Source organism: Gracilinanus agilis, chromosome 2, assembly GCF_016433145.1.
Source record: "Gracilinanus agilis isolate LMUSP501 chromosome 2, AgileGrace, whole genome shotgun sequence".
NCBI lineage: Eukaryota > Metazoa > Chordata > Mammalia > Didelphimorphia > Didelphidae > Gracilinanus > Gracilinanus agilis.
In genome coordinates, this window is record NC_058131.1 from 268,626,180 (window position 1) to 268,653,709 (window position 27,530).

Below are 27,530 nucleotides of genomic sequence, written 5' to 3' on the forward strand. Positions count from 1 at the left end.
TGAAGTCTCTGGCCGTGGCCTTTGTTTAGGCACCATTCCCCGATCTCATGCCCACTTATGTAACTCCACCCTTGACCTCCCCCCTTCCCCTTCCTTTTTGGAAGCCCCGAATAATGGCTTTTGGGCTTGCAATACTGGCCTCACCCCTTGTATATCTCTTCTAGTTTTCAATACCTCCTTTGAATTCTGTGTTCTTGTCCAGCTATGGCCACGTATCTCTTTCCACAGGGACGACAGTGTGGCCTCCCTCCTCTCCCCCTCTCCTAGAACACGTAGGGAACCCTTTACTACTTTAGCTATCCTGTTAGGTCTCGGCGGTCTTGCTGCAGGCATTGGCACTGGCACTACTGCCCTTCTCCAGACCCAACACTTGGCCGCTCTTCAGATGGCCATGACAACTGATTTAGAAGCCCTCGAAAAGTCTGTCACGGCCCTGGAACAATCACTCACTTCTCTGTCAGAGGTAGTCTTACAGAATAGGCGCAGTCTTGATCTCCTTTTTTTAAAAGAGGGGGGATTATGCGCAGCCCTCAAAGAGGAATGTTGTTTTTACGCTGACCATACTGGCGTAGTAAGGGAATCTATGGCAAAGTTGCGTGAACGGCTAGCCCAGAGGAAAAGGGAAGCCGAGGCACAGGAAGGATGGTTTAATACCCTTCTCAGAGGTTCTCCTTGGCTCTCCACTTTAATTCCCACTATTATTACACCTCTCTTTATATTTTTATTGATCTTAACCTTTGGCCCTTGGGCCTTCCAACGTCTAATGAAATTCATCAAAACTAATGTTAACTCAGCCCTTGATAAGTTCCCTATGGTTCAATACCATCGTATTGAGATGATGGACACAGAACAACCTTGTGACACTCGTTTGCAGTTTTCCAGCAGGGTGGTAACCCAATGACGGGAGTAGCACAGGTCCTCAACCCTTGATGGTTGAGTAACTCCCCCTGTGTAGCCTAAGACAGAGGCCGTCGCTGCCAATCTCACTTATGGATTGACCAGGGAACACAAGGTGTCTTAGGAAAAACTTCTGGTGTTAAGACAGACTTGGATTGAACAACGACCAAAGGTTAATAAACTTATTCCTTACGCCTTTCTATTTAAAAAAGAAAGGGGGATTTGTTAGGGACCAAGACTTTAAGAAAAGATAGTCACTCTTCTAAGAATAGATATCATTCACTCTTCTAAGATAAGATATTGATCATAGGCCCAGCCATGCTTGGAGACAGTAAGACGCCACCATAGATTTTCTATGCTCCCTTTCCGCGTTCCTTTCCCCCTTAGTATCGTTCCTTTCCCCCTTAGTATCGGCCGACCCCCTTCTGCCCTCAGCGTATATATTCTTGTCATAGATCTACAATAAACGAGCCTTGCTTCCACCAACACAAATCTGTCTGTCTTGCGCGCAAGGTCTCCCCTCTTCTTCCCCTATGGGTAATTAGGTTGCCGTTTCCCCGGACCCCTCGGTTGTGTCCGGCTGGACCCGGACAGACTATGATGTCTAGTCTAATGAAGCATTTCTTATGGGTTCATGCAACTAAATTCCCCTCTTAATGGGATTATTTAGGATAGAATCAAAAAGAAAAATTAAACTCTTATTCTCTGTATTATTAACAGCTCTAAGACAGAAGGGCAAGGGCTAGGCAAACAGCAGAGTTAAGTGACTTGCCCAGGAACACATAGCTAGGAAGTATTTGGGGTCAAATCTGAACTCAGGATCTATGGACTTCAGACCTGACTCTATCCATCCACTAGCTGCATCTTGAGCTAAGTTGTGAAGGTCAGGGAAACCTAGAGTCAGAAATGTAGAGAAGGAGCATTCTAGGCATGAAAGACCAACCATGAAAATGCATGTAGTCCCTTTTTCTTTTAAACTCCTCAGCTCTCAGCTTGCCTAAACCAATCTAGGAAGGTTTCCTGACTTTTTGATCTGACCACCTAAATTCCAAAGCAGTTTCCTTGCTATATTTGAGATGCCCAATAGAAGTTGGGGACACACAAGAAAAAGAGTCAAGGTGGCAGAAGGTGGGAGAAGTATAAGGCATGACTGGCAATAGGACCAGGAGACAAGAAGTTCAAATGTAAATGACAGTGTTAAGTTGAACTAGTTGACCTAGAGCTCAAGATAGGGAAGGGAGCGGTATATAGCCTTTGCAGGAGTGATGTCCCAGGAAAGAACTGTGTTAGAAAGACTGGAGGATCTGGTGAGGAAGAAGAACAGAGTTGGAGCAAGAAGACAAAGTAAAAAATGGACAGATAAAAGATCATAATCAGATGAAAGGAATTTCAGAGGCCATATAAATGGAAATGGGACATTTGAGAGTGAGACAAGATTCAAGGGATAACTATCTCTATTAGGTGAAATGAGGTGGAAGTGCAGATCACAGAAACTGAAGAGATTAAGGAACTGGAAAGTCAAGACATTTGAGGGAGATGAAATGTCAAAATCCCTAAGGAGGAAGGAAGGAATTGAGATAGAGAAAAAGACTGTGAACCAGGCACTGAATTCACTAAGGAAAGAAAGAGAATGCCTTGGGGACAAGTCAATAACTTATAGGGAAGGGAAGTTTCCTATAAGTTTGAGTTAGGAATGCAGAAACTAAATTGGGTGATAAATCAGGATTGAAGGAACTCAAGGGAAGAGAAGTTACTGAATAGTGGTGGTAGAGATTGAGACTGAAAGTTGCAGTGAAGAGCAAGGACTTCTCAACTCCCCAACACTACCAGTGAAGCAAGGATTGAGTGAAAGTGAAACTAGTCCTAAAAAGGATAGCCAGGAAATGTAGTGTCAAGGAGAAGGAGCTAAGTCTCTGGGAGAGATTGAGGATGGAGGAAATTAGAAAGCAAAAAGTTTAAGATTAAAGTAAATGTATTTATTATGGAAAAAGTATTAAAGAGAACACAGCTGAAAAGGTAGATAGATTTGTCATGTGACTCTGGGGTAGAAAGGGTTGTATGAGAGGTTGATAAGGCTGAGAAGGACAGGAATAAGGGAATGGGCAGTAGAAAATGGGGTATAATACCAGAGGGTTGGGATCCCTGAGTTTGGGACAATATGTGGGAGTGGAAGTATGGTAGCCACTGAATAGGAAGTCCAAGCAGAATATCAGTGGCTGGAGAGAAGTTCTTTGAATGAGGTATGGGTTAAGATAGTTAAAGCCATACCTTTTGGTCCAACCTCATAATAAATGATAATGCTGTGTCTTGTGAAGCTCAGGAAGCCAATAGAAGGGCAGGCAGGGATAGGCAAAGGTACATCCTAAGAAGTCTGGACAAAAGACAGGAGCTGGCAGTTTAAGGTGATCTGATCCAGGATAAAGTCTGGAGCACTGGACAAGGCTCTTAAGTGACAAAGACGGAGGTCCCTATTCAGAGGCCCTGCAAGAAAGACACAAGCCCCAAGGCAGGTAATATGGATCTGAAGGGCTCACTGAAAAAAGCCCTGAAGCAAAGAGACCAGAGGCAGATGGCCTAGATCTAGGGCTCATGCAGTACTTGATAGGAGAAGACCTTTTCTCATCTATTCCCCCTCCCTATAAACTAGAGAGCAAATAAATTACAAAACTACTCCCCAGCAATTCTTTTTTCTATGGATATAGCTGGATCAAATTGAAAAATTATATGTAATAGCATTGCTCACAACTTTTAGAGAATGGGAATATCAAAATATGAAACAGGTGGGGGCAGCTGGGTAGCTCAGTGGATTGTTAACTTATAAAAAACACAGAACTATTAAATAGTCATAAAGCCACTCTTTAATCAAGGGAAAGGGGGAACAGGGCTACTTAGGCCTCTTATGCAGAGCTGCGCCTTATGCAGAGTCCAGGATTGAACACTACTTCCCTCTGCTCCCTGACCCCCTGGGAGTGACACCATGCTAGATGACAACTCCAAGGAACAAAGGAAATTGGGGAACTTATATACCATTTGGGAAGATCAGGGGGCTGGTGAAGATGATTGACATTATACTGGTAAAGATAGGATTTACAATCAAGCTTGGGAAAGGAATCCTAGCCAGAGGCTAGGATGTAAGGGAAAGGACAGCTTACTCTATGTCTTCCTGGGACAGGGTCTTTGATACAATGGGGAAGACTACCTAAGACAAAAGGGTATTTAGCATTTACCCTAGGGTGCATTATTCAGTCTGCTATGGCTAGCCTGAGATTCCCTTCAGGGTGGATTCTCATGGGAACTGGGAACAAGCACTAGCTTTGGGGGTCTCCAACCTACGAGCTATTTCTAAAACTTGGGGTTCATCAGATCTCACTAAGCCACAAGTTTGGGGTCTCTAGATTCCACATCGACAGGATTGAGAGACAGGCCTAGAGACAGGAGGTCCTAGGTTCAAATCTGGCCTCAGACACTTCTTAGCTGTGTCGACGTGGAATCTAGAGACCCCAAACTTGTGGCTTAGTGAGATCTGATGAACCCCAAGTTTTAGAAATAGCTTGTAGGCTGGAGACCCCCAAAGCTTGTGCTCCTCTCTTCCCCTGAGAATCCACCCTGAAGGGAATCTCAGGCTAGCCATAGCAGACTGAATAATGGACCCTAGGGTAAATGTTAAATACCCTTTTGTCTTAGGTAGTCTACCCCATAGTATCAAAGACCCAGTCCCAGGAAGACACACCTGGGCAGGGACCATCCTTTAGTATCCATTGTATGTAGCCCCTTCCCTTACACCCTAGCCTCTGGCTAGGATTCCTTTCCCAAGCTTGATTGTAAATCCCATCTTTACCAGTATAATGTCAATCATCTTCACCAGCCCCTGGATCTTCCCAAATGGTATATAAGTTCCCCAATTTCCTTTGTTCCTTGGAGTTGTCATCTAGCATGGTGTCACTCCCAGGGGGTCAGGGAGCAGAGGGAAGCAGTGTTCAATCCTGGACTCTGCATAAGGCACAGCTCTGCATAAGAGGCCTAATCAGCCCTGTTCCCCCTTTCCCTTGATTTAAAGAGTGGTTATGACTATTTAATAGTTCTGTGTTTTTTATAAGTTAACAGCTGTGTGACCCTGGATAAGTCACTTAACACTCCCCCTCCCCACCCAGCCCTCATTGCTCTTCTGCCTTGGAACCAATACACAGCATTGATTCTTAAGAAGGAAGGTAAAGGTTTAAAAAAATGTGCTCAATGTTGACAGGTCTATTTTCACCATATTATTCTTTGAAAATGCACTCCAATACGCAGATAATAATCACTCTCAGAAATACTATTTTAGTATATTACAAAACAGTACAATCAGAAAATAACCAGGGACTGAATCCTACTTTTCTATGAGTCTGAGGGTTCTGACCACAGTGAAATTTCCAAAGTATAATTAAGTTTACTTAGTCTCAGCAGAGAAAGTATGGTAAAAAGTGAAGTCAAGGTTGGAGAAATTTGGTTTTAAATACTGGTTTAGTCATTTGCTATCTAGATAATCCTGGCCAAGTCACTTAGTCAGTTTAGGCCTCAGTTTCCTCATCTGTAAAAATGATGATAATTAAAAATTACTTAATTTGATAATCAAAGTGATAATTAAAAACTAGTTACATTATAGGTAAATATGAATTACTATAATTATGAGTCACATATATCCAACAACTGGTTAATTTCATATCAGCATTTCACTCCCTTCACCTTTTCTTTTTCTATTGACTTTGAGACAAAAAGGCATTTGGATGAGAGTATTAGTTTAGGAAATAAAGTTGCTATTAAAGTGTTCAACCTCTTGGCTATAATCTATAACCAACAAAAAAGAACACCTGCAGCCTCCAACAGTGATCCCATTACTAGACCAGAATTATTCTACAGTCCTTGAGAATAGAATCTGACCACATCCCAGTTTTCATGGAGATCTAAGAAATCAGCCCCAGGAGCTTCTCTGATACCATTGCCAACTGCAGATTGGAGGCCAGCTTTTTGTTTCTGTTCCAATTGGTTCAAAATAGAACACAATCCCATATTTCCCACAAGATGTCTTGTCTCAACCCATCCTACCCACTTCATGATTTCTTTTCTGAAGAGAAAACTTTGAAGCCATTTTCAAGGAGCTAGAAAGCCAAAATGCTTATTTGGCTCACAAGAAACATGTCACCTCTCACCTTTGAGACTGAGCCATGATTTCCCAAGTGTTTAAGAAAGAAATCCCCTTGATAAAAGTAGAAAATCCAAGAAGACAGACTAATTAGGGGAAAAAAATTTCATGCTTTCTTGTGTCTCATACCCTCTAGTCCTTGAAAGTTTTTTCTCATGTCAGTTGTACTCTGCTGATTCTCATCTTCCTTCATTGGCCCTTCCCATTTTTTCCCTAAAATTTTCTCTTTTCTTTTTCCTTAACAATTACTTTCCTACATTTATCCTAGAGAAAAATTCAGAAAAATAAAGCGGAAAATGGCACGCTTCAACAACAACAAAAAATTTTTTACTTTCCTAGGGAAGTGTTTCCATTCACACAATTTCAACAAATCCTTACATACTTAGATCTTTGGGGATTGATCCTTTACCTCCATCCTCATAGTTCCATCTTTCTGCAGGACAACTCCACCTGAATATCTTGCTGATGTTCTTGCTTAATATATCTTACTGAATCATAACAACCCTAGCTTAAGTCATTGTTCTTTCTTCTCTTTACTCCCCAATCAAAACTTCATTGTTGTAATTACTGTAAACAACACCCTAATCAATATTCCAGTTTCTGACCTTAGCAATATTTGACTCTTTTCTTTAACAGGCCTTCAAAGTTCATCATCAATCCTTTACTGCATCTCACTCTAACTTTCTTCATAATTATACCCAGTCTAGTGATTTTTTTTTTAAACCCTTAACTTCTGTGTATTGGCTCCTAGGTGGAAGAGTGGTAAGGGTGGGCAATGGGGGTCAAGTGACTTGCCCAGGGTCACACAGCTGGGAAGTGTCTGAGGTCAGATTTGAACCTAGGACTTCCCATCTCTAGGCCTGACTCTCAATCCACTGAGATACCCAGCTGCCCCCCAGTCTAGTCATTTTACTAGATATAGCCTGCCCTTAATTTCCTCGCTTCTTTTGACTTTGTACATGTCTTATGTAATGTGAAAGGGCTTCTTACCCATCTGTGACCACCACCATGTTCTTTAAAACCCCAAAACTCACCTTCTAATAAGTTTTCTAAGTTTCTAACAAGTTTTCCCTAACTCCATCTCAATCTTATCATCCTCCATTCATATTAGTTTTAAATCTCTAAATTCCTTATAGGAATATTGTAATAAGGGAATAAAACAAGTGGATGGGGTTTGTGGGTCCCTAAGTCAGTAGGTGGGAAAGGAGGGTACAATAGTGGAGGTAATAGATTGAGGTGGTGGGAGAGATGTAAGGGAACGGCTGAGTTTAGGGAAATATAAGATGGTGAAGTAGAATGAGAGGCAAGGGGAGAGGATGAAGTAGTTGGGCAGGCATCTACAACAGGGAGACACAGACTGGGTACACAGGCTTGAGACAGAGGACCCTGAAGGGAAACAGGCTGAACCCTTCAGGTAGGAAGGGCACTTCTACAGACAAAGGTTAGGGCCAGCCAGAAATGGTTTGAAACTAATTAGAGGGCTTTCTACTCAGTTTCTCAGGTTCACAAAGGAAGAGTCCCAGGGCTCTTCCTTGTCTGTGAAATAGAAGGGCTTCTCGGAGGAAGTATAAAGATCACCACTTCCTCCAAGATGGACACCTCCAACTCCCCTCAGGACCCAGAGAGAAACTATTCCTTTCTCTCCTTATCCCTCTTTTATCATTCAACCAATGATTTAGCAAAAGGTTTGATTAAATGACAACAGGGTTTATTAAGTTTCAGGGTTGGTTATAAAGGACAGAGGGATACAAGGTTTTTCTAACAACCACCTAGGGAGAAGTTTCAGGTGGGGGAGGGACACAGGAATGAGAGACTGAGAAAGGGCCTGCCCACACTCAGTCCCGGAAGGTTTTGTTGCCTTTGAGGTTAGGAAAGTTACATACAATGAATCAGGAGATAATTTGTATCTAGGGTAAGCCCTACTTGCCTATGGGGAAACTAAGTCTTCAAAGTTTGATTGCTACCACCCAAATCCACCCTTCTCCCAAAACCCACAGGAAATCAGGAAGGGAAATGATGATTGGAATAGGGAAGGTCAGGGAGATCCAGAGGAATTAGCTAAGCTACAAAATCTCAAGAGAAAAGGCACAGAATCAAGGAATCAAGGCCAGGTTTCAGCCCCAAGACCGAGCTCAGTTGACCCTTCTGCTCTGACCGAGCCTCCAGGACCAACTGCCTCTAGTCAGGGTTCTAAACCCTTCTTAACTGCCAGAAATTCTGCAGTTAGCAAGGTTCTGCAGGGTTGTTTGCACCTTTGCACTACAATATACAAGTCCAAATAACTTTAAAGCTGGAAAGATATCAATGCTCTACCTGCTAGGCTACATGCCAAGCTCCCTGAGGAAAAGAACCACATGTTCTCTAAAGCATCTGCTATAAAGCTTTGCACATACTAGTTGTGTGAGACTTGGATATGGCTGATTAATATAACTAAAGCTGGAGGCTAAATGTTAGAGATAGAAGAACGATAATGTAATTTCTTTACCTGTGGATATCTGCGCTTGATGAAATTCAGTGCTCCTGCTGGTAACTTAGCCAATTCTGAATCACGGATAGCATGTACTGTTGTAGCTCTGGATTGGTAGGTTAGTGTCTCCACCTGAAAGGGGACAAGAGTTGCTTCAAAATCTACTGTAATGTCTTACACCCACAAACCAAACCAAGACACATGCTGGAAGTAAAACCACATAGCCTCTCAGGAATAGCAGCAACTGAGTTAAATAGTGCCAAAAAAAGCAGAGGAGATTGATACAGAAGACTCAAGATTACATAGAAAAAAACCAATTTGACAAAGCGTCAGCTATTATCAGCTTCTTTAGAACATTGAATGCAGTCTTTTAGGAAATTTGGAATCACTAGACTTAAAGGTTGGAGAAGAGGAAAGATAAAGAGAAAATAAGGCAACAATTTCACTCTACTCTAAGGAGTCAGTTTTTCTTGTCCTGAGCAGAGTTAAGAAATGAGGAAGCCATCTATTTAAGTTCAACTGTCCTTGTGCTGAGAAGAAGAGTGCAGGTATGTGGCCATGCTATCTGAAGCACTAAAACTTGATATGGGCCAAAATGACCACTAAAATTAAAGCACTGATTTTAGCCTTCGGCTTAACAATGTTACCCATCACCAGTTGGATAATTACATTCAAAAGCAAAGAAAAAACTATGACATGTCCTTTGAGGTTTGAAAGTCAGCACTCATTTTACTTCATCTTGAACATGAAAGCTGCGAAAAAATACTAACCCATGTATGCCATGATTAATGTTATCTGTCTGCCTGAAGAAAGGTTCGGAAAGGAAAAAAGCACAGTGTCAGGGCACTAAATTAAAAGCATTTTTAGTCAAGTAGAATGATGGGAAATTAAGGAATTATTTCCAGTGCATTAAGCAAATGAGAGTCAACTTGGAAGGGGTATAAATAGTTATGATGATTTTAAAAACCATAAAACAACTACAAAATGCTGGTGGATTTCCTCCTATCTTTTCCCATGAAACATATAGAATGCTAGAGATCTCAGCAATAGGTGAAGAATAAATATTTTCAATATCATTAGGAGAAAAAAGAAATGGAAGAGGACATGAAAGTGGTGACAACAGGTGGGTATTTCTGGAATGCAAAATGGAAGATCTATAGAATATGGCACAGAGGGAGGACACTGACGCAAGTAGGGTGACAGTTTTCCAAATTAACAAAGAAAACAGAATGTGGCATACTAATAAAATGTCCTTAGTGAAGGAATCCCCAGAGAAACACATAGCAAAAGAGACCAAGGGGGGCACATCAGCATGCAGATATAAAGGTAATTTGAACCCTCACCATTTTCATTATTACCAATGTCTCACTGATAATCCACAAATTAAATCCCTACAGAAAAATAGTTTTAAAAGTTCAATAAGAGAACCTGCTGGGCAAAATATCATCATAAGGAGCCCAGGAAAGAATCATGTCATTCCATTGCTTAGTAACAGCACCTGACAGCCAATTTCATAAGCCTGCACCATAGGAAACTGTATCTAAAATTAAAATCTACACAATGCACCACAAATCTAAGACAGAAAAAGCAAGTCCAGTAGCAGCTGTAATTAGCCCGGATTGTAAAACCTAGACACTGGGTGCTTAGCAACTGCTGAACACCTTCAGATGAAAGTACGTCACTTTCCATTCTGTTGTGTTTTCTAGCAAAGAACACACAGAGAGAATGGCAGGGTTTTATTTAGCAAAAAATGGAATATTTCTTTCTATCTCTTTGTTAGTAATATATAAAAATGCTGGTGATTTAAGTTTGTTTTATATCCTGCTACTTTACTAAAATTGATAGTTTCAACTAATCTTTTAGTTGAATCTTCAAAGATTTTCCACATGTATTGTCATATCAACTGCAAATAAAATGTTGACACTTTAAGACAGATCCTTCAAATCGTTTTAAGAAAAACTGCATTTATACCTATACTTTCCAGTGTTTTTAATGGGAACAAGTATTGTATTTTACTGAAGTTTTATCTGCATATTTTGATATAATATGATTTTTTCTTGCTTTTGTTATTAATATAATCAATTCTGTTGAAAGTTTTCCTTAAATTAAACTATCCCTACTTACAAATTCTGTTTAATCACAATATATAATCTTTGTAATTGTATTGTAGTAGTCACCTACCTAGATTTTAATTAGGATTTGTGCATCTATATTCATTATTGAAATTAGTTTATAATTTTCTTTCTCTCTTTTCACTCTTCTGGTTTAGGTATCAGTACCATATTTATTTCATAAAAGGAGTTTGGTAAAACTTCTTCTTTACCTATTATTTCAAATAATTTAACACATGAATTAGTTGATCTTTAAATATTTGGTAGAATTCACTTGTGAATCCATCTAGTCCTAATGCTTTTTTTTTTTTAGGAAGTTCATTTATGGCCTGTTCAATTTTTTTTTTCTAAAATAGGTTTATATAGGTATTCTAATTCCTTCTCTAATAGTCTAGGCTCAATTCCTTAATCACTACGCCCCCACATCCAGATGTAGTGATTAGGAAATTGCTTAAGGCAGTGAACAGCAAACTACAGCCTGCATCTGGCCCACAGGGAATAGTTTGCCCATCACTGGTCTAGGCAGTTTAAACTTTTTTGTAAACATTTTTTCATTTTATTTAGATTGTTAAATTTGTCAGCACAAAATTAAACAAAGTAACTCCTAATAATTGCTTTAATTTCATCCTCATTTGTGGGTATTATTCACCCTTTTCATCCTCAATGCTAGTGATTTGGTTTTTTCTCTCTTTTTAAAAATCATATTAATCTATTTTTTTCATAAAAACCAACTCCTAGATTTGTTTCTTAATTCTACAGTTTTCCTACATTCAGTTTTATTGATCTTATCTTTGATTTTGAGGCTTTCTAATTTTAATTGGGTTTTATTGGGAACTTTCAATTTCTCCTTTTTTGTTGTATTTTCCCCTTAAATTGCATTCCTAATTCATTTCTGGTTTTTCTCTATTTTATTAATATAAGCAGTTGAGACATATAAATTTTCCTCTACTGCTTTTGCTGTATCTCACAGATTTTGATATGTCACATTATTATCATTCTGTTTAATGAAATTATGTACTGTTTCTATGACTTGTTCTTTAACTGATTCATTCTTTAAGATTAAGATTCTCCAATTAATTTTTATTTTGTCTTTCATGTTTACCGTTTTATGATTCTCATAGATCAAATTTTCTGAGTTCCATGTTTTCCCCCTCAAGAATAGCTAAAACTCCTTTAGTTCATTAAATACTCATTTTTTCCCCCTTGTGTAATTATGCCAGCTTTTCTGGGTATGTTATTCTTGATTGTAAACCCAGCTCCTCTGCTCTTTGAAATATTGCATTCCATGCCCTTTATTTTTTTAATGTTAAAGCTTCTAAGTCTTGTATTATTCTAACTCTAGCTCCATAGCATTTAATTTTTTTCCCTTGTTGTTTATAGCATTTTCCTCATAACCTAGAAGTTACAGAACTTAGTAATAATGTTACTGTGCATTTAATTAGGGGAATTCTTTGAGGTCATGGTCAATAAATTCTTTCAATTTCCATTTTATCCTCTGGTTCTAGAACTTCTGGGGCAATTTTCCTCAACTACGTCTTTGAGTACGATGTCTAAACTCTTTTTTTGATCATAACTTACCAGTAGTCTGACAATTCTTATATTTTATCTTCTCAAACTATTTTCCAGATCAATTGTTTTGATAATAAGATGTTTCACATTCTCTTCTATTATTTCACTGTTTTGATTTTTCTTCGTTATTTCTTGTTGCCTCAGGAAATGATTAGCTTCCCTTTGTTCAATTTAAATTCTTTTTTAAAAACATTTATTAATATTTATATTTTAGAAAAGTTAACATGGTTACATGATTATGCTCTTACTTTCCCCTTCACCCCCCCAACCTCCCCCACTCCCCTGGCCGATATGCATTTCCACTGGTTTTAACATGTGTCATTAATCAAGACCTATTTCCAAATTGTTGATAGTTGCAATGGTGTGGTACTTTCGATCCCCAATCATGTCCTCATCAACCCATGTATTCAAGCAGTTGATTTTCTTCTGTGTTTCCTCTCCTGCAGTTCTTCCTCTAAATGTGGGTAGCATTCTTTACCATATGTCACTCAGAATAGTCCTGGGTCATTGCATTGCTGCTAGTACAGAAGTCCATTACATTCTATTTTACCACAGTATATCAGTCTCTGTGTACAGTGTTCTTCTGTCTCTGCTCCTTTCACTCTGTATCAGTTCCTGGAGGTCTTTCTAATTCACATGGAATTCCTCCAGTTTATTATTCCTTTTAGCACAATAGTATTCCATCACTAGCATATACCACAATTTGTTCAGCCATTCCCCAATTGAAGGGTATGCCCTCATTTTTCAGTTTTTTGCCACCACAAAAAGCGCAGCTAAAAATATTTTCGTGCAAGTCTGTTTATCTATGATCTCTTTGGAGTACAATACCAACAATGGTATGGCTGGATCAAAGGGCAGGCATTCTTTTATAGCCCTTTGAGCATAGTTCCAAATTGCCATCCAGAATGGTTGGATCAGTTCACAATTCCACCAGCAATGCATTAATGTTCCAATTTGGCCACATCCCCTCCAACATTCATTACTCTCCCCTTCTTTCATTTTAGCCATTCTACTAGGTGTGAGGTGATACCTCAGAGTTGTTTTGATTTGCATTTCTCTAATTATTAGAGATTTAGAACACTTTCTCATGTGCTTATTGATAGTTTTGATTTCTTTATCTGAAAATTGCTTATTCATGTCTCTTGCCCATTTATCTATTGGGAATGGCTTGATTTTTTATACAACTGATTTAACTCCTTGTACATTTGAGTAATTAGACCCTTGTCAGAGTTTTTTGTTATAAAGATTTTTTCCCAATTTGTTGTTTCCCTTCTGATTTTGACTACATTGTTTTTGTTTGTACAAAAGCTTTTTAGCTTAATGTAATCAAAACCATTAAATTTACATTTTGTAATTTTCTCTAACTCTTGCTTGGTTTTAAAATCTTTCCTTTCCCAGAGATCTGACAAGTATACTATTCTGTGTTCACTGAACTTATTTATAGTTTCCCTCTTTATATTCAAGTCATTCACCCATTCTGAATTCATCTTAGTGTAGAGTGTGAGATATTGATCTAGACCTAATCTCTCCCATATTGTTTTCCAAATTTCCCAACAGTTTCTGTCAAATAGTGGATTTTTGTCCCCAAAATTGGGCTCTTTGGGTTTATCATATACTGTCTTGCTGATGTCATTAACCCCAAGTCTATTCCACTGATCCTCCCTTCTGTCTCTTAGCCAATACCATACTGTTTTGATGACTGCTGCTTTATAGTATAGTTTAATATCTGGTTCTGCTAGGCCCCCTTCCTTCACATTTTTTTTCATTATTGCCCGTGAAATTCTTGATCTTTTGTTATTCCAAATGAAATTTGTTATAGTTTTTTCTAATTCAGTAAAGAAGTTTTTTGGTAGCTTGATAGGTATGGCGCTTAACAGGTAAATTAATTTGGGTAGAATGGTCATTTTTATTATGTTAGCTCGTCCAACCCATGAGCAATCAATGTTTTTCCAATTGTTTAGATCTAGTTTTAATTGTTTGGAAAGTGTTTTGTAGTTGTTTTCCTATAATTTCTGTGTTTGTTTTGGTAGATAGATTCCTAAGTATTTTATGTTATCTAGGGTGATTTTAAATGGTGTTTCTCTTTCCACCTCTTGCTGCTGTGATGTGTTGGAAATATATAGAAATGCTGATGATTTATGTGCATTTATTTTGTATCCTGCAACCTTGCTAAAGTTGTTGATTATTTCTACAAGCTTCCTAGTTGATTCTCTAGGATTTTTTAAGTATACCATCATATCATCTGCAAAGAGTGATAGCTTAGTCTCCACGTTGCCTATTTTAATACTCTCAATTTCTTTTTCTTCTCTAATTGCTACTGCTAGTGTTTCTAGTATAATGTTAAATAATAGAGGAGATAATGGGCATCCTTGTTTCATTCCTGATCTTATTGGAAAGGCTTCTAATTTATCCCCATTGTATATGATGCTTGTTGATGGTTTTAGATATATACTGCTTATTGTTTTTTAAGAAAGGTCCTTCTATTCCTATACTTTCCAGTGTTTTCAATAGGAATGGGTGCTGTATTTTGTCAAAGGCTTTTTTCAGCATCTATTGAGATAATCATGTGATTTTTGTTTGTTAGATTGTTGATATGGTCAATAATGTGGATGGTTTTCCTAATGTTGAACCATCCTTGCATTCCTGGTATAAATCCCACCTGATTATGGTGGATGATCTTCTTAATTACTTGCTGGAGTCTCTTTGCTAATATTCTATTTAAGATTTTTGCATCTATGTTCATTAGGGAGATTGGTCTATAGTTTTCTTTCTCTGTTTTTGGTCTACCTGGCTTTGGGATCAGTACCATATTTGTTTCATAAAAGGAATTTGGTAGGACTCCTTCTTTGCTTATCATATCAAATAATTTGTATAGTATTAGGATTAGTTGCTCTTTGAATGTCTGATAGAATTCACTTGTGAATCCATCAGGTCCTGGTGATTTTTTCTTAGGGAGTTCTTTGATGGCTTGTTCAATTTCTATTTCTGATATGGGATTATTTAGGTATTCTATTTCTTCAGCTGTTAATCTAGGCAATTTATATTTTTGTAAATATTCATCCATATCTCCTAAATTGTTATATTTGTTGTCATATAATTGGGCGAAATAGTTCTTAATGATTGCCTTAATTTCCCCTTCATTAGAAATTGTTGATTGCTTCTATGATTTCTTCTTTGACTAGCTGGTTTTGGAGAATCATATTATTTAATTTCCAATTAGTTTTTGATTTGCCTGTCCAGGTGCCCTTACTAATTATTATTTTCATTGCATTATGATCTGAGAAAGTTACATTTATTATTTCTGCTCTTTTGCATTTATTTGTAATGTTTCTATGCCTTATAACATGGTCAATCTTTGTGAATGTACCATGTGCAGCTGACAAGAAGGTGTATTCCTTTTTGTCCCTATTTATTTTTCTCCACATATCTATTAAATCTAATTTTTCTAGGGCTTCATTCACCTCTCTTACCTCTTTCTTATTTATTTTTTGGTTTGATTTATATAGATCTGAAAGAGGAATATTTAGATCTCCCACTAGTATGGTTTTACTATCTATTTCCTTCTTGAGCTCTACCAGTTTCTCCTTTACAAATTTGGATGCTATGCCATTTGGTGCATACATATTGAGCAATGTTATTTCCTCATTGTCTATACTGCCTTTTATCAGGATGTAATTACCTTCCCTGTCTTTTTTAATCATATCTATTTTTACTTTGGCTTTATCAGAAATCATGATTGCAACTCCTGCCTTTTTTTCTCATTTGAAGCCCAAAAGATTTTGCTGAAGCCCTTAACCTTAAACTTGTGTATGTCTACCCACCTCATATTTGTTTCTTGTAGACAACATATGGTAGGATTTTGGTTTCTAATCCACTCTGACATTTGCATCTGTTTAATTGGTGAGTTCATCCCATTCACATTCAGAGTTATAATTATCAGTTGTGTATTCGCCGACATTTTGGTGTCCTCCCCTTCTTCTTACACTATTTCCTTTTAAACCAGTGGTTTGCTTTAAGCCAGTAACCCTTGTCCCCTCCCTTGATTTACTTCCCTTTTTACCCCCTCCCTTATTATTCCCCTCTTTTTATTTTTAAGGTCTAATGAGTTCCCTCCCCCTTCTTCTCCCCTCCCTTTTTTGACCTCCACACTCCCCTGCTCCCCTTGGTTTATCCCTTCTGACTTTCTCAGTAGGGTTAAATAGAGTTTTATATCCCAATGGATATAGCTACTCTTCCCTCTCAGGGTTAATTACACTGAGAGTAAGGTTTAAATATTACCTCTTAATGCTCTCTTCCTCTCCTTCTTATAATAGTATTCATCCCTTCCCCTTCCCATGCCCTCTTTGTGTGTAATAGAATATCCTATTTTTCTTATTCCTTCAAGATTCTTTTGGTGTCCTCCCCTATTCACTCCCCTCTTTCCCTCTTGCCCATATCATCTTAGACCATTTAGTATTCCAACCTCTCCCTATGAATAATTCTTGTAATTATTATAATAGTGAATGCTATAATGGTGAACAGAGTTCACTACAGAGAATTATACATAACATTTCTCCACATAGGAGTTCCAATAATTAGATCTTATTGAAGCCCTTAAAGAGGCAAATTTTAAAAAATATGAGTTTTCTTACTTTCCCTTCTGTTTCTTATTTACCTTTTCATGTTTCTCTTGATTTTTGTGGTTGGATATCGAACTTTCCATTTAGTCCTGGTCTTTTCTGTGCAAATGCTTGGGAATTTTCTATCTTGTTGAATGCCCAAACTTTCTCCTGGAAGAATATAGTCAGTTTTGATGGGTAGGTGATCCTTGGTTGTAAACCCAGTTCTCTTGCCTTTCTGAATATCATATCCCAAGCCTTGCGGTCTTTTAGTGTGGAGGCTGCCAGATCCTGTGTGATCCTGATTGGTGCTCCTTGATATCTGAATTGTCTCTTTCTGACTTCTTGTAAAATTTTTTCTTTTACTTGGAAGCTCTTGAATTTGGCTATTATATTCCTGGGGGTTGTCTTTTCGGGGTCTAGTGTAGAGGGTGATCTATGGATCCTTTCAATGTCTATATTGCCCTCTTGTTGTAGAACTTCAGGGCAATTTTGCTGAATAATTTCTCTTAGTATGGAGTCCAAATTTCTATTAATTTCTGCTTTTTCAGGAAGACCAATGACTTTCAGATTGTCTCTTCTAGACCTGTTTTCTTGATCTGTCAGTTTCTCATTGAGATATTTCATGTTTCCTTCTATTTTATCAGTCTTTTGACTTCGTTTTATTTGCTCTTGCTGTCTTGATAGATCATTGGTTTCTACTTGCCCAATTCTTGTCTTTAGAGACTGGTTTTCTGCTATAAGCTTTTGATTTTCCTTTTCAGTTTGGTCTGACCTGTTTTCCAGCTGTTTGATTTTGGTCTCCAATTTGCTTATTAATTCTTTTGATTTGGGGGCATCTTTTTCTAATTGCCCAATTCTAGCCTTTAGAGACTGGTTTTCGGCTACAATCTTTTGGTTTTCCTTTTCAATCTGGTCAATTCTGGGCTTTGATTTACTTGCCTCACTTTCCAATTGTGAAATTCTGCCTTTTAAACTGTTATTTTCTTGCCAGATCTCTTCCATCTTTCTCATGATCTCAAATTTGAACTCTTCAAGACCTTGTGACCCATTTTCATTGTTTTGGGAAGGTTTGGATTGTTTGTACTCCTCTACTGTTTCCTCTGTTGTCTGGATTTTTTCTGTGTAAAAGTTGTCAAGTGTTAAAGGTTTTTTTCCTTCTTCATCTTTCTCTTCTGGTTTTCCTGATGATTCTGGCTTGCCACTGTAAGCTGAGTTCCCTCTCAGCTTTATGCTCGTGCCCAGGATCTGTTTGTGCTCTTTAGACTCCTGAGATCTCAGGTCTAGTTGTTCTGGGACAAGCCTCCTGGTGGTCTCCTTGCTTGTTCTTCTGCCTGAAGCTCCTTTAACAGTCTCAGGGAGCTGCTTCCACAGTCAAGCACCTCTCTGCACTGGGTCCCCAGTCAAGGTCCGCTCCTGCACTCAGAATCAGCCCCTTTGTCCACGCCTTAGTCCATGCCTTAGCCCGCGCCTGTGCCAACCCCTTCGCCTGCGCCTGGGCTCAGGGTCTGTGTTCAGAGTCCGTGAGTTCCTTAGCCTCTTGAGGGGTCTTAAGTCTTGCTGCTCTGAGGAACAAGCCCTGGTGAGTTTCCAATGACTTAATGGGTGCCCCAAACTTGCTCTGACTCGTGCGCTGGCTTTGGAGTTGTAGGTGGTGTGGGCTGTGGGGGAGGGGGTTGCTCCACTCGTGTTTTCGTGAGCGTTGTTTCACCCCTTTATAGCATGGAAATGCCCTGATTCCACGTACCTTCGATGCTGCGCCCTGTTGTGGGGTCCCTTCTTTCCTTTGGATTTGTTTTTATGTCTTCATGAGGAGTCCTATATGCGTGGGTTAGGAGAGGTCCAGCAGTTACTTTTTACTCTGCTGCCATCTTAACCCTGCCTCTCTCAATTTAAATTCTTAATGAATTTCTTCTGTGTGTTTTTGGATCTCTTTTTCCAATTGAGTGATTTTCTTTCAAAATTTTCTTTATTTCTTGTACTGTTCTTTTTTTTCCTAGTTTTTATTCAACCTTTCTCATTTGATTTTTGAGATCTTCTTAAAAGTCTTCCAAAACCTATTTTTGGGCTTGTGACCATTTGGTGTTTTTCTTTGTGTTTTAGAAATGAGTGTTCTAACTTTGATAGCCTCAGAATTTGAACACAAGTGTTCTCTGTCCCCATAATAGCTATCTATGGTTGAGTTCTTTCTCTTTGATTTAGGTTTTGTTTGGTGGTTTTTGCCTCAAATTTCAGCAGCCAAATCAATAGGCTTAACTGTTATTTTTATGTTTGAGTCAGGCTCTATTCCCATGGTGTGGATGATGCCCCAGGTTTCATGATTTTTTGTGTTTTTTAATTTCCTGGATCCTACTTAGTTCTTCCATTTTCTTTCTTTCCTTATTTTTTTTTAAATATAAACCCATATCTTCCATCTTGAAATCAATACTGTGTATTGGTTCTAAGGCAGAAGAGTGGTAAGGGCTAGGCAATGGGGGTTAAGTGACTTGCCCAGGGTCACACAGCTAGGAAGTGACCAGGGCCAGATTTGAACCAAGGACCTCTATCTCTGGGCCTGGCTCCACTGAGCCACTTAGCTGCTGCAAGTTCTTCCATTTTCTATAATGCAGGGTCAGAGGTAGTCAAAGTAAATCTGTGATTGACCTTGGGTGCTCCAACTCACCCATTCTGCTCTCCTTCTGCTTTGGTACTTTTGCCATTGCAAACAGTCACCTTGCCATCCCTTGGAATGATAGCCAGGGGCTCCACTCTCCTGTAAGTGACCACAGTCAGTAGGGTCCCAAAGCCTCAGCAATCGCACTCACTGATGTGTGTTCCCTCTTCACTCCTCTTCTGGAGCCAAAGCCTGAGACTGAGCTGGTGTCTGGTTAACACGATGGGACCCCTAAAGTCTTCTCTGTTCAATAGTCAGCTCCCAGATGTGAGTGAGTAGGGACTCCTGGAGCCAGGGTTGCAGTGCACACAGCTACTCCCAGGGCTCACTGCCTATTGACTCCATCAGTATCTGCCACTGGGATATCGACACCTAGGTCAAGTAGAAATGGTTAGGCTGTTTGCTCTACTACGAGGGCCTGTAGCTTTGTTGATTCCTTGTTGTTGGCTCCAGGGTGTTTGCACCAATAGGCAATAGTAACCAGGGCAGTTAGAGAACCTACTTCTAAGTTATCCCTGGCTGCTCTGCTTCATGTTCAACTCTTTTATGTTTTTGCCTCTTTTAACATTAATTCTGTGGAGTTATTTCTGATTATGGGGGAGATTGAAGATTGAGGTAGTTTCATGTCATACTCTGCCATCTTCTCATGATCCCTTTCCTCAGGTTTTTCTGAAACCCTTCTCTTCATAATTCTTATTACACAATAGTATCCCATCATAATAACATACCACAACTTGTTCAGCCATTCCCCAATCAATAGGCAACACCTCAAATTCCAGTTCTTTGATATGAATATATTCTTGTACCACAGAGACAGCACATCAGAACACAACACCACCAGCTTTTCAGTGTTATTAAATCTTTGATCAATTCTCAATTATCCAAAATAATGATGGGAAGAATCCACTATTCATTTGGTACCTTTGCTGAAATCATCAGAAGTCTGGAAAAACTTGAGAAGAGAGCCCTTCCTCACAGGCTCAATTATGATTATCCATGCATCTCCTTACTCTGAAGGGTTTCATCATTCAGGCAGAGGAGCAAGCACTTCTCATGATAAGCCAGGCATTCTTCAGTTTTCTGAGAAAATTGCCCTCTATAAACCATAGACAGGCCATGCATAGTCCATGGTCAAGTGGGATAGTTAACAAGGGCAGGTGGCTCAGTGGACTGAGAGCCAGGTCCAGAGATGGGAGGTCCTGAATTCAAATATGGCCTCAGACACTTCCTATCTTGACCCTGGGCAAGTCATTTAAGCTCCATTACCTAGTCCTTACTGCTCTTCTGCCTTAGAACCAATACATGGTATTGATTCTAAGACAAAAGGTAAGATTTTACCCCCAAAAAAGCCCACCTGCACTTTAAATTTGAATATAGTGGGGGTGAAGCAAAGATGGGCAGAAGAGGTAGAAATGTTCTTAGAATCCTTAGATTCAGCATTTAGCCTGTCTAGCCTTGGTAAAGCCCCAGGCCCCAAGGTAAAGTAGCTCACAGTGCTCTGAGCCTTACAAGCCACTGGCAGGCCTTAGAGGAGATTGAATCAGCAGTGGGAGGTAGCTTCCAGAGTTCTCAGCCCATAGGCCCTCATACCTAACCTTGGAAGAACTGAAACTTGAAGAATACCAAAGCTAGAACTGAGGATAGCAGCAAAGAAAAACTGATGTTTAAGAGAGTGCCCCCTCTACCATGAAAATGAAGCCTATCTTTAAGATAAAAGTTGTATTTTTAAGTTTTTAAAAGATAAGAGGCTGGGAAAATGAGCAAATAGTGAAAGGAACCTAGAAATTTTAATTTTCTAACCCTAGAAATTTTTTTATGGAGAGGAAGAAGAGCAAGACATAGACTCAGTAGAGGACAATGAGATCAAAGCAGCCACATGCAAAAACTTCAAAGAAAAAATGGGAATTGGTCTCAGTTTCCAGAAGAGCTCAAAAAAGAATTCAAAAATCAAATAAGAGAGACACAAGATAAAGGAGAAAAGAATGAAAGTAATGCAAAAAGAAAATAACAGCTTAAAAAACAGAACTGATCAAATGGAAAAAAAGGCACAAAAATCCAATGAAGAAAAAGAGTTTCTAAAAAATAGAATTGACCAACTGCAAAAAAAAAAGTATCAAAAGCTCCCAGAAGAAAATTATTCTTTAAAAATTAGAATGACTTCATGAGACATCAAATAACAACAAAAAAAATGGGAAAAGCACAAAAAAATATGAAATATCTCACTGAAAAAACTGACATAGAAAATAGATCCCAGAGGGAAAATCTAAGAATTACTGGGCTAAGTCATGAGCAAAAAAAAAAAAAAAGTCTAGATATCATATTAAAAAAAATTATCAAAGAAAACTGCCCAGATATTCTTTTTTTTAACCCTTACCTTCTGCCTTAGAATCAATACTATTTATTGGTTCCAAGGCAGAAGAGTAGTAAGGACTAGGCAATAGGGGGTTAAGTGACTTGCCCAGGATCATACAGCTGGAAGTGTCTGAGGCCAGATTTGAACATAGGGCCTCCCATCCCTAGGCCTGGCTCTCAATCCACTGAGCTATGAGCTACCCAGCTGCCCCCTGCCCTGATATTCTTGAACAAGATGATAAAATAAAAATTTTAAGAATCCACAGATCACCTCCCACAATAAATCCCCAAATGGCAATTCTCAGGAACATTATAGCCAAATGAAAGAGTTCTTAGGCCAAGTAGAAAATACTGTAAGCAGCCAGAAAGAAACAGCTCAAATATCATGGAGTCTGTAATGCAGGATTTATGCAAGGTTTCTTGCATTTGCAATATTACTCTAGGCAATCCTGTCAGTTAGGAGAATGGAACTCTGGCCTAGCAGGCACCAGTCCCAGTTGGAACTATAAAAACCCCTGCAAAACCAACCTGAGGGTTCTGATTTCCTTGACCTCACCCAGACACCCAGCTATTCCTTGACTTCCCCTTGGGGACCTCGGGTTGAGGGAGGTGGAACATGGGCAGGAATTAGGTTAGAGCAGCCTAGGAATAGCGACACCTCTAAACCAACTTAACAACTACATCTGTCTAGCTGGTGGATCACATAACATCAGGGCAGTGTCAGATTATTTCTGGCTGAGGGCTGGTTCCCTCAGGCTGACCCTACCTTCTAGGTCCATAGCCAACACTTGCCAGTCACCCCTAGCAACAGCCTCTCAAGAGCCCTAAACCCTCTTACCTCAGTTTTCCCTTCCATGTTAAAATAAAACCCTTAGCCTGAAACTGAGAGTTTCTGTAATTAATATAACATCACCCTAGGCTAAGGGGCTGAGGATGGGGAGAATATTAACCAGTTGACTTTAAAGGAAGTACTGGGCAAGTCTCCTTTGTATTTAGGAAGTGTGTGAGCTCTACTTCCTGTTGAGTTCTGCTTCCACCCAAGAGGAAGGCAGTTACTCCACCAGGGAGGGGCCCCTCACTCTCCACCTTAAAGGATCATATAGCTTGCAGGGGAGATTGACTGAGCATCACTGCTCAGACTACATATCACTGACAGACCCAAATCTCCTGCTACTGTAGTTACAGGCTCCCAGGGTGACTCGTACCACCAGCCCACATTATTAGCTATGTTATCTACTTATTACAAGTCACAGTCAGGATTACACAGGATTTAGCAGCTTCTACATTAAAGGACCAAAAGGCTTGGAATTGATATTCCAGAAAGCAAAGGAACTAGATTTACAACCAAGAATCACCTACCCATTAAAACTGACTATATTCTTTCAAAGGAAAAAATGGTTATTTAATAAAATAGAAGATTTCCAAGCATTCATGGTGAAAAAGTCAGACCTAAATAGAAAAACTGATGTTGAAACACAAGATTCAAGAGAAGCATAAAAAAGGCAAATAAGAGAAAATTTAAGTGACTCAATAAGGTTGAACTGTTTATATTCCTAGATGGAAAGATATTTGTCATTCTTAAAATTTTTATCATTATCATAGTAATTAGAAGAGGTAGACATAGAAAGTGTGAGAGTAAGCTATTTAGAATGACATGCAAAAAAAATCAAGGGGTGAAAAAGAGGATTGCATTGAGAGAAAAGGTGAAAAAGAGGCAAAATGAGGTAAATTATATCATCTAAAGAGGCATAAAAAAAAGTATCACAATGAAGGGAAAGATGAGGGTGGTGATGGTCAATGTTTAAACATTACTCTTTTAGGAAAATGGCTCAGAGATGAAATAACAACCAAAGTCATTGAGGTATAGAATCCTACCTTATACAGAAATAGGAGGGGAATTACCCTTATACAGAAATAGGAGGGGAATAAGAAGGATGGTAGTGGGGAGGGGAGTAATATAAAGGAGAGGGAATGAGGGGGTTGGGGGTGAGTAAAAGCAAAACACCTGTGTGGAAGGACAGAGTGAAAGAAAAAAATGCAGGATCAAAAGGGGAAAATAAGATGGAGGGAAAACACAAATGGTAATCATAACTATGCATGTAAATGGGATGAACTCACCCCACAAAACGGAAGTAGATAGCAGACTGGATTAAAAACCAGAATCCTATGATATGTTGTTTACAAGAACATATTTGAGGCAGATAGACACACACAGAGCAAAGGTAAGGGGATGGAGCAGAATCTATTGGACTTCAACTGAGATTTTTAAAAAACCCAGAGTAGCAATGATGAGCTCAAACAAAGTTAAAGAAAAAAATAGATCTAATTAAAAGAGATAACGAGGGAAATTACATCTTGATAAAAGGTACTATTGATAATGAAGTAATATCATTACTTAACATATATGTACCAAATGAAATAGCCTCCAAATTTTTAAGAGAAATCAAATAAGCTTAAGGAGGAAATAGACAGTAAAACTATACTATTGGGGGACATCAACCTTCCTCTATCAGAACTAGAATAAGCTAACCAAAAAATAAATTAGAAGTAAAAGAAATGAATGAAATTTTAGAAAAGTTAGATTTAATAGATCTCTGAAGAAAACTGAATGGGGATAAAAAGGAATATACCTTCTTTTCAGCAGCACACGGTTCATACACAAAAACTGACCATTTACTAGGGCATAAAAACTTCAAAACGAAATGCAGAAAAACAGAAATAATAAATGCATTCTTTTCAGATCACAATGCAACAAAAAAGACAAATTAAAAATTAATTGGAAACTAAATAATCTAATTCCAAAATTGTTTTGACTATATTTAAATAAAAAGGTTTTGTACAAACAAAATCAATGTAACCCTGACTAGGTAGAAAACAACAAATTGGGAAAAAATTTTATAACAAATTTCTCTGATAAAGGTCTCATATCTCAAATATATTGAGAACTATGTCAAATTTATAAGAATACAAGTCATTCTCCAATTGACAAAAGGTCAAAGGATAGTAATAAGCAATTTTCAAGTGAAGAAATCAAAAGCTATCAATAATTGCATGAAAAAATGTTCTAAATCCCTCTTGAGTAGAAAAATGCAAATTAAAACGACTCTAAGGTACCCCCTTCTCACCTGTCAGATTGGCCAATATGGCAGTAAAGATAAGTGATAAATGTTGGAGATGTGGCAAAACTGAGATACTAATGCATAGTTGGTGGAGTTGTAAACTGATCCAATCAAGTTTGCTGGGAGGGCAATTTAGAACTATGTCCAAAGGGCTATAAATAAAGTCTTAAAAGCCAGAATTGGCCAGCTTGAAAATGAAGCAAAGAAGGCAAAAGATGATCTACAAAGAAAATCAGACCAGAAGGAGAAGGATGACCAAAAAGCCAGGGATGAAATTCAGTCTTTAAAAAACAGAACTCAACAACTAGAAGCAAATGACTTTACAAGGCAGCAAGAATATATTAAACAAAATTTTAAAAAATGAAAAATTTGAGGAGAATATGAAACACCTCATTGATTCAACCAAAGATCTGGAGAACAGAGCTAGAAGAGACAACTTAAGAGTTATTGGTTTACCAGAACATCATGATAAAAGAAAAAGTTTAGATAGCATCTTACAAGAAATTATCAGAGAAAATTGCCCTGAAGTTCTCGAAGAAGAGGGAAAAGTGGAAATTGAAAGAATCCAAAGATCACCTCCTACATTTAATCCACAACTGACAACTTCCAGAAATATTATAGCCAAATTCAAAAACTACCAGACCAAGAAAAAAATATTACAAGCTGCTAAAAAGAAGTCATTCGTATATCAGGGAACCACAGTTAGGATAACACAGGATCTGGCTGCATCTATATTGAAGGACTGGAAGGCATGGAACACAATACTCCGGAAAGCAAGAGAACTGGGTCTACAACCAAGAATCAACTATCCAGCAAAACTAACTATATTATTGCAGGGGAAAGTATGGTCATTCAAGAAAATTGAGGACTTCCAAACATTCATCAAGAAAAAACCAGACTTAAACAGAGAGTTTGCTGCCCAAACCCAGAACTCAAGAGAATCAACATAAAGTAATTAAGAGAATGGGGGGAGAAGAAAAAAAGAAATGGCAGCCTCCTAATCCACAAACTTCTTCAGGCACTCTCAATTTGGGCATATCCCTCTTTATTAATTGCTAAGGCACCTTTCTTCCATTTCCTATGACACTTGTTATATTGAATCTCTGGGAGCCATGAGTCCACACTGGTGATTGACAGGTGGATCCTTTGGATATTGGAATGTTCCCGGGGGCCGTGAGAACAGGGGAGAGAGCAGTTGGCCCAGGGGGGTATAAAACACCCTGGCAGCCCTGGCAGGGGGTCTTTTCTTTCCCTGAGACCTGAGATCTGTGGATCCTGGTCTTTTGTGGGATTGAGACTTGCGGGCTCAGCCTTGCAAGCTCCTCCTATTTGTTCCTGTTAACATCAACAACCTGTACCTAGACCATCATCTCTGATTCTACTGCCCCTAGATATTAGGAAATCAATCACCTTAGTTATCTAGGTTTCCTAGGGCCCGGGAGGGATCTGGGAAGTGGGCAGGAGAAGAAGAAGAGGGTGGAAAGGGGAGGATATTCCAAAGACTGGTTAGGCATATCATCTAGCAAAGGAGAAGAAGCTAAAACATCAAGCAGCAGTTTGCCTACTCTGGTATGGCTGTGGTCAGGCTGGACCAGAGAGAAGCTAACCATCCTGATTCATTATTTGCCTACAGTTTAATGATTTATCATTACCAGATTTAATTAGGGTTTCCCAATACCTCTATCCAATCCCATTATCCCCTCTTTGTTTAAATATAGTCAAAGCTTTTAAAGTACCTTCCTGAAGTGGTTATTCATAGCTTCTTTGGGAAGGGAGATACGCAGTCAGACACCAACCGTTACCAAGCTAAAGAGCCCATTATATAATATCAATCAACCCCAGGTGGAACCTGAAGGGATATCATCCTTTGACCTGCAGGATCCTGCCTGGGCACTGTTATAAAGGAGGGAGGTGTCATATCATCCTCTCCATCTATACAACATCTACTACATCTAGTATTTTATTATAACACACTGTACAGGAACAAGAGGAGATAATTTCTTACCACACCAATGAGATCTCCTCGTCCATATTCAGCAGCCAGACGTTTTTTCCCATCATCGTTCTTGATCACAGAGCGCAGACGGCCACTGAGTACAATATATGTGCAGTCAGATTTATCACTTTGCCTAAGAGGAAGAGCAAGACACATGTCCATTAAAGAAAGAAGAAACAGCTATTGTTAAGGGCAGATAATTCCTTTAGGTCTTGTAGAGAGCTGTAAATAAACAATTTCATCTGTAAATCCTATCAGATCCAGCTATAGCTGATGATTATAACTAATTGTAACTCCTTTCATTATTAAAAGTTTTTCTGTGTAATAAATCATTTTAATTTTAAAAAAGGGAGATTCTGAGGGACTTATGGAAAAGAACGCTACCCACATTCAGAGGAAGAACTACAGGAGTGGAAACAAGAAAAACAACTGCTTGAACACATGGGTTGAGGCGGACATGACCGGGAATGTAGACTTGAAACTACCACACCAATGCAACTATCAACAATTTGGAAATAGGTCTTGATCAATGACACATGTTAAAACCAGTGAAAATACGCATCAGCCATTGGGGGGGGGGGAGCTCGGG

General features: G+C 38.8%; 1 protein-coding gene across 1 annotated transcript in view; it reads right to left on the bottom strand.

Annotated features, from left to right (window-relative positions):
* Window positions 1-27,530, bottom strand: part of PNPLA7 (patatin like phospholipase domain containing 7) — a 262,836-nt gene that overhangs the window by 162,086 nt on the left and 73,220 nt on the right. The window contains exons 20-21 of the mRNA XM_044659658.1: window positions 26,951-27,074; window positions 8,562-8,675 (exon numbers count right to left, since the gene is read on the bottom strand). Coding sequence (XP_044515593.1) covers window positions 8,562-8,675; window positions 26,951-27,074 — 238 coding nt within the window. The remainder of the gene's footprint in view (window positions 1-8,561; window positions 8,676-26,950; window positions 27,075-27,530) is intronic.